The 8,090-nt window shown below is 49.2% G+C and overlaps 1 protein-coding gene across 1 annotated transcript in view; it reads left to right on the top strand.

Moving 5' to 3' along the window:
- Nucleotides 1–294: 294 nt before the first annotated feature.
- The window catches only part of ATP2C2 (ATPase secretory pathway Ca2+ transporting 2), a 25,202-nt gene continuing 17,406 nt past the window's right edge, over nucleotides 295–8,090 (top strand). Inside the window, exons 1-4 of the mRNA XM_015640274.3 lie at nucleotides 295–441; nucleotides 5,452–5,562; nucleotides 6,203–6,319; nucleotides 7,978–8,067. Of these exons, the coding sequence (XP_015495760.1) occupies nucleotides 346–441; nucleotides 5,452–5,562; nucleotides 6,203–6,319; nucleotides 7,978–8,067 (414 nt within the window). The 5' untranslated portion in view covers nucleotides 295–345. The remainder of the gene's footprint in view (nucleotides 442–5,451; nucleotides 5,563–6,202; nucleotides 6,320–7,977; nucleotides 8,068–8,090) is intronic.

The raw sequence follows: 8,090 nt of genomic DNA, 5'->3' as shown, positions 1-8,090 counted from the left end.
TCGTGTGTCCATGTCCCAGCCAGGTGTGCCCGTGTGGCAGCCAGGTGTGCCCGTGTGTCCATGTCCCAGCCAGGTGTGCCCGTGTGGCAGCCAGGTGTGCCCGTGTGTCCGTGTCCCAGGCAGGTGTGCCCGTGTGGCAGCCAGGTGTGTCCGTGTCCCAGGCAGGTGTGTCCGTGTCGCAGCCCGTGTCACACCCCGCAGCCCCCGCGGCTCCTGTGCGCTCACCCCGCCGGGCTCCGGGGAAGGCGTGACTTGGCTGCAGGTGCAGGTGCCTCTCCCTGCAGGTAACCCCGAGCTCCGCGGAGCCGGAGCCAGCCCTGCCGCTGCTCCCAACCCGCGGCGACGATGGGCGAAGGGATTTTCACCAAACTCTTCCAGAAAAGGTCGCTCCTCCGCTTGGTGCAGAAATACCAGCCCCTGGGAAGCGGCGAGGAAGAGGAGGTGAGGATTTCTCGTGCCTCTCGCCTGGCCGTGCTGCAATAGTTTGTGTAATTGGGGTTGGTTTTGTCTGCTTTGTCCCGCCGGTAACTCGGGATCGCTGCGCTCTCGCTCTCTGCGGGCAGCCGGGGATGAGCTGGGTGCTGCTTGCCGGGGTCACGGAGCCACGGGCAGCCCTGTTTGGACCGTATGCAGTCACCCAAGGGCACAGAGCTGAGGCCCGAATCCTGCCCAGGAGCGGTGTTCCCTGCTCTGAGGAGCTTCCAACAGCTTGGGAGAGCCCTGGAGTGCCGTGGAAGCTGTGGAGGGTGGGCACAACGTGGGGAATGGAGACCCCAGGGTACCCCTGACCCCAGGGTACCCCTGACTCTCAGGCAGTCAGGGCTGGTAACCAGCGGCCAAGGAGAGTTTTGGCTCAGACCTGCAGAGTCCATGTGGAAATATCGCTTCCCTTCCCTGAAAAATGCTGCTCTGCTGTCCACTCCCTGCTCTCACTGCCTGTCCTCGGTGCAGATGGAGTGGCCAGTGGTGGTTTGGGTGACATATTTGCTGTTCTTCTTGGGGTTTTGCCACAAAATCTTCCCATCTGGGATTGTCTGATTATTTGCACGGCGCAAGGTTTCCGTGGCTCAAGCCCCATTTTTTTCCCACGTGGCAGATTGGTTGGGTGCTCTGCCACGTGAACCCCCATCATCTAATTCCTTCAGCAAGCGGGGTTAGCCCTTGCTCCCATCCCAATGGGCTCCATCCACACACCTGGAGAGATTCATGTGCTTTTCCTGACTGACTGAGGCCTTTCCCAAATATCATTTCAGCTAATCCCATTTTTGGGATCTGTCCTGTGTGGGGTGGGTCAGCATTACAGGGAGGAGACAGATGAGGCATTGAACTCTCACCCTGTGCAGGGCACTGGGTGATGCTGCTCTGCACTGCTCACCCAGAGCTCAAAATCCCAGGAAAAAAAGATCTTGATGAGGTTACAGAAAGTCCCTGTAACCTGGCTTGGTGGGAAGCTGAGATTTCTGATTGCACGTAGGCAGGAGGCCGTTGGCAATTAGGCTGGCTTGTTCTTAGGCTGCACCATTTATGCTGTGCCAAAATAAATAGTGACAGCTATTTACTTCCAAATCTAAACCCCTCTTGAATTTTAGCTCTGGTGCTTGCAGAGTGTGGTCTGTGTATAACAGGAGAGGGAGGTGAGGAGAGCTTTGGCACGGGGCAGGAAGTAGACAGCAGTGTAAAATAAGAACTTGATAAATCAAGAACTTATTATCAGAGTATGACTTAGACTGGTAAATTACTCATTTGTTCCCTACTTGATGGCATTTTGCTTCTTTACTTGAAAGTAGTTGCAGAGCACTTACAACCTTATAAATATTTTGGTCAAAGCACTGTGCTGGGCCATAAAGGTGTGATTCCAGGTGATCTGATGGGACTCCAGGCAGGATAAATGCCCAGACTGGGCTGGGAAGGACAGCCCCAGTGCTGTCACTGTGGGGTGATGGCCAGTTCACCTGTGGCCATGGCGTTACCTGGAGATGGCAGGGCACTCACCTGGCACATCAAAGCACACACCCAACCTGTGTCCAGACTCTGCTGAGCATGCTTGAACTCCTTTCCTGCAGTGCCCCATTCAGAACCAGGGGGATTTTTGTGGGGCTGGTTTACAGTTTACAAGAATTATGTGTTTGCTGCAGAAATCTGAAGAACAAAAGATTTTTTCTTCCAGGCATCCCAGCGTGTGTGCACATTCACAGTCACACGTGCCTGTGTGTGTGAAAGTGGGAGAAAATCCTGGGCACTGCTTCCTCACATCCCCCTTTCCCTCTGACCATGTACCAGCATCACCCCAGTGGGCACAGTCCAGGGCAGGATTCTCAAGGGGCTGCAGCTGGGTGCCTCAAATCAGCTTTACTGCAAAACCTGCAAAAAGACTTTTGAACAATCCAAGGGACGATTTTGAATTTTTTATCTCAAGCAGGGGGACCAGATCTTTGTTTTGTGTAAAAAACATTGGAATTCTGTTGACAGATGTGCAACAGGGGAGTGGGAAATATGTGGGAGGTGCAGAAATCGTGGTGGAGGTGAGAAAGAGCAGGGAGCTTGGATAGAGAAGCAAGGCAGCCCCTCACCTGCAGAGCTGAGGGTTGCTCTAGGCTGCATTCTGGATTTTGCCTGCACCCTTGGAACATGGGTCTTTTTACCTGCCATGTCCACCCCAAAAAAATAATAAAAATAAATGTAAAAGGCTTTGGGGAGAATGGTTTGATTTATTTATTGCATTTTTGGCAGAGATAAAGTTTAATGTTTGGAAGGGCTTCATGTAGACTAAATAAACCAGCCCACTCTAGATTGCAGTCCATTAACTGCAAAATCCAAAGTAACCTAAGACAGAGAAAAGAATATGCAAAACCTCAGCAGAGGCAGAGGTGGGGGAAAATCCCGAGAACTGATATTTTGGGCTGTTTGCCAGAGTACACAAAAAGGGCTGTGTGCTCTGCAGAAAGCCCCACGCTCTCTTTCTTCCACATGGGCTGCTGGGCGGCACAATCGATGGATTGTTCTGAGATGAGGGATGCTCAGCTACCTCCAAGGTGGCTCCCAGCCACACCAGCTGCTCTTTGCAGCCTCCAGTATCTCCTGATCTTGAAAAGCAGTAGATAAACCGATATCTCCCCTTTTGTTATTTCTTCCTGCCCTGCTGTATGGAGTCTGTGCTCTTGTGCCGAAAGGATAAAGGTTATAAAAGTAAATGGATGTTGTGGATAACCCACATCTGCTTTACAAGGTAAATACAAAAGCATTTATAGAAGGTAAATACAAAGCATAAATATGAAAGGGAGGAGAGGTGTGTTCATGAAGGGGTTTGCACAGGACACTGCCTGGTGCCCCACATCCTCGGGGTGTGATGGGGTTGGGGCACAGGGGCTCTGCAGAGGCAGCACATGCAGAGGAGGAGGGAGAAAGGGCTCCACTGATGCATTTCCAACCTGTGCATTTCAGGGGCTGCTCTGGTGGGAAAAGCTGGGCCATGTTCATGAAGGGAAATCCCTAGGCTCAGCAGTGCAAGCTAGCTCATCCCAATAAAGCTGTTCCTGTCATAACAGCCCCTGGCTGGGAGCAGGGAGCTGCCAGCATTTCTAGAGAAACCACAGAGGGCTCAGCCACATCCAGAGCCTTTGCCATTTATTTCCTCCACACCTTTTTGAAGGTAAATATTGCTGATAGAGCTGGGCCCTGTTGCCTTGCTGCCCCTGGGGACTGCAGGCATGTTATCCTCATGTCCGGGTCTCTTCCTGCCCTCCAGCTGCTCCCATTAAAATTTAAACTCCTCCAGGGCAGAGCTGTACCTTGATACCTGTGTGTGTGTGTCACCTGCAGCACAGAGGAGCCTGGAGAGGCCACATTAACCAGGGTGGCAGTGAATTCAGGGATGTGTCTATCCATGGCAGTCCTCTGTTTTCTTCCCACTTCCATCTCCCTAAGTGGCTCTTGGGATTTCAGTGGCTGGATGTCAGCAAAGCTACAGGGAACTGATGAATTTGTACAGCCAGGACACCCAAACAGGGATATAAATCATGAGTTTTAAACATGGAAGGGGTATTTTTGTCCCTTCTCAAGAGGTCTTTTAAGGAGATGTGGAAATGAGGGTGATGTCCAGTGTTAGGATGGCTCCAAAAGGGGAGCAGCTTCTTTGGGCTATTTGGGGTCACCAGCCTGAGGGAAATGTGGGAGCAGAAAAATCCGTGGAGATCTTGGGCAAATTGCTGGGGGTTTGGAAAGGCAGGTTGTTCCTGGGACAAAATGGTTTCTAAATGAGCCCTGCCCAGAGCAAGGGGTCCCAGCAGGCTCCTGTGCTTTTCCACTGGGAGCAGGGGGCTGCTGGCATCCCTCGTGTTGGCTGCTGAGCTGTAGGTCAGGAAATGGCCATAAAAAGAGGCTGCAACAGATGGATATGGCTAAAGCCTGTTCCAGGAGCAGGGCTTAGAGATGCTCTGAGCTCTCCAGAAACCCCAAGACTGAAACCAACCCCATGAGAGAACAACCAAGGACATCTTCTGCATTTATGATTTCCTGCATTTATCCTGGGCTTTAGATTGCAAAGCACTGGATGTTCCTAGAAAGCTCCTGAGTATTCAAGGGAGGGCCAAGCCCCCAAATACCACTGCAGGAGGATGGGCCAGACCTGAGTGCATCCCACAGAAACATTCCAGGGTGCTGGGAGCCGGTGCTAAATGCCTGCCATGTTCTCTGGGGCTTCCTTTCTTAATGAACACACACTCTTGTGCTTTATGAATGGAGGTAAAAGGGAATGGAACTCCTGTCCCTTGGGAAGGGTGAGATTTCTCCCTCTCTGTGTTCAGCCTGTCACAGTGGTCACAGTGCCTTCAGCGTGGGCCTGGCACAGATTTGGGGAATGCTGCTGCTCTGGGAGGTGCATTTCAGAGAAGGAGATGAAGGAAATTGAAAGGGAGAGGTTGGGATGCTGTTAAGGGCTTGGGATGCCTGGATGGGGCAGGAAAGGTTGATCCTGCCTGGAGGCAGCTGCAGAGTCAGCAGTGGAGCAAAACAGCCCTGGACACAGGAGGGGAGATTTTGCTTTTCTGTCTGGCTCACATTTCCAGCTCACGTTTTCAGTTCAGTTATTGTGTTTTTATGAGGGAAAAGTTGTTTTCCTTGCTCTGAGCATCGAGTCGGGCTGTGAGACACTGGCATGGGACAGAGCTCCTGTCGGACAGGACACCCCAAACATCACAGACCTGTCCTGATCAGCACCCTGAGCTTCTCTCTGGTTCCTCACGGCCTCTCTGCCCCCAGGAGAATGTGCCCCTGGCTCAGAGGCTGCCACCAGGATTAATTAGAGATTGTATTAGAGCACTGAGATTCGGGAAGTGCTGTAGGGACTGAAGCTGGCAAGGAGAGGGAATGGGATTAAGGGAAGGAGCAAGGAATGCTGCAAAGCTTTAATTAACACTGCTCTCACCTAACGATGGCTTTGCCGTGTTCACACAGCCCGGCCAGGAGTGCGAGCTGACAATAATCGAGCAGGAGAAGGAGGTGGCAGTCCTGCCCCCGAAGGACGCCTGTAAATGCCACAAGGAGGACTTGGCAAGAGCTCTAAATGTAAGGATTTGTCTTTGGGAATGTGGGATCTGCCTGTGGGAACAGGTGAGCTGCAGAATCAGTCTTTAATTGGCTTGTAAATTCCTGGAGTGCCCAATTCCTCTGCCTTTTTGTGGGATGAATCCTCTCCTTGCCTGGGCTCGAGGGTTCCCACCATCAGGGAAAGCTTTAGTGCTTGGATATATTTCAGTTTCTGACCTCAGTATTTTTTAAATCCAGGCAGAGTAGATTTTATCCCTTCTGATTTTGTTCCCTTTGAATTTTGTCAGGGTGTATTTATTTTTACTTCTTTTTAAATACACAGTGCAACCAGAAATGACTTTTTTTCTTTTAATGCTTTAGATTTCTAATTTGTCATCTATGATATAATTTCTCCCTTCTGGAAATATACTTTTTGTTTTTTTTAATTTCTTTGTGCTTACTTTATGGGTTTCTGTGGTAGTTGATGGTAATATTTTATAGTTTAACAAAATTACATATTTAAAGAGAAAAACAACAGGTTTATTTTTGCATGTGGGACTGAACCGTGAAGATCTTGCCTAGTGCGCTTATAGGGGTTTAATATAAATTTGATATAATAAGTTTTCTAGAACTGTAATAGGAACAGTTTGGGTTGGGTTTGGGGTTTTTTCCCCTCTAGGTTGATTTACAGACTGGACTCTCTGAGTTTTCCGTGCTCCAGCGCCGGTCAAAACACGGCTGGAATGAATTTTCAGTAGAGAACACAGAGCCAATATGGAAGAAATATCTGGACCAGGTAAGGATTTTCTGCACAGATCCTCATTTCTTGGCAAAACCAAAACCTGGCTGGGTTGCTCTGAGTGTGTGTTTGCAAAGAAATATTCAGGGTTTCTGCTTCCAGAGAGTGAGCCTTGGAACAGGCTGTGCCCAGGACACAGGAACTGCTCCTTCTCCTGGCAAAACCATTGTGAGTTCCTCTGCAGCTCACTGAGGGTGCAGATAACATCTTCAAACAGAAATGAGCCTTTTTATCCCCACAAATCAAACCCTGCAGATCAGGGCCCTGATTGCTGGAGCATATTTATTCCCTTTAAGGCAGGTGATAACGTCCTGAGAGGTTTAAGGAGAGCCAGTGGCAGCTGGAAGATGCTCTGATTTTGGCTGTCCCTCCAGAAAAGGGAGAGCTGTGGAGCTCAGGGGAGTTTTAGGGTCTCTATCAGTGATACACCAGTGCCATAAATGGTGCCATGTGCTATTGACATCTACAACTGCCCCCAAAAGCCAGGCAGAAGGTGATAACTATTTCCTTCTCTTTCCCCAGACAAGTTATTCTTGAATTCTGTTTTTATTATTATTTCTCATCAGTGTTTAATGTATCTTTCACCTCTCTTTGAGAGCTTTTAACCAGACAAGAAAGGCCTTTTGTTTATTTGTTTGGTTCTATTTTTCATTTCCAACCAGTGATTTGACTGATCTTGTTTAGTTGAATCACAAGCATTTGAGTTGCTTTGAAAGACTTCAATTTTATTTCATGGTTTATCCCTTTTTTTTTTATGTGATTGATATTCTTTAAGCTTTTGGTAATCATCATTAAATCTTCCCAAGGATTCTTTTATTCCTGATAAAAAAATGAGATGGTGTTTTTTCTTCTGCTCAGCCTTAAGAGCCAGTTTCTCCTACAGGAACACCAGAGGGATTCTTTGGTGCATCTCTGATCCTCCTGCAACCTTTTGGTGCCTCTGGTCCTGGACTTGAGCATCAGCCCTCAGCAGCCCCTTGCTGTGGCTTTGTCCAGCTGCTATTTTTGTAAACATCCCCTTTGCCTTGGTTTTCTAAAGAGAAATGGAGGGACTTTCACCTTTGGATCCAGCCAGGAATAAATTTAAGCCCTGGCTTTCCTACTGAGCATCACCACACATCTGTTGCATGAAGCAGGCAGATTTATCTTTTTAAGTCCTTTCCATCAATTCCCACATCAGTTAAACAGAGCTGTAATTTTCTCAGGTAAGAAAAGGGGCCTCAAGATCTCTGTTTAACAGTGAAACAAGTGAGCACCTGATCCCCATAGCCCTGGGTCCAGTGAAGATTTGAGGAGATTAATTAAAGAAGAAATGAAAAAGAAGAAAAAGAGGATTTCTGGTTTCAGATTCTAAAAATACAGTAAAGTTTTTGTTTGTCCTTATTGTGCACCTAAGAAGCTTTTGGAATCAGCTCTGTGCTGTGTGTCTGCAGAGGGGAGCACTGCCTGTGCAAAAGGGGGAAAAGTGGGGGGATTGGTGTGTTTTGGTGTGAACTGTGTCCTGCTGGTCCCCAAGGCCACGTGGGGCCAGGAAGCACAGAAACCTGGCCACGATGCAAGGAGTGTCCCTGCAGCCAAACCACACAGGGAGCCTTCCTGGTGGGGTCTGCAGCCAGCTCAGCACCTCTCATCCCACACATCTCTTGTCTTCTCAGTTCAAAAACCCCCTCATCCTCCTGCTGCTGGCCTCAGCTTTAGTCAGTGTCATCACCAAGGAGTACGAGGACGCCGCGAGCATCACCATGGTGGGTGTCACCTGTCCTGGGTC

This window comes from Parus major, chromosome 11, assembly GCF_001522545.3.
Source record: "Parus major isolate Abel chromosome 11, Parus_major1.1, whole genome shotgun sequence".
Taxonomy (NCBI): domain Eukaryota; kingdom Metazoa; phylum Chordata; class Aves; order Passeriformes; family Paridae; genus Parus; species Parus major.
The sequence above is the reverse complement of the archived record's forward strand: the minus strand, read 5'-3'. Positions and strand labels throughout refer to the sequence as shown.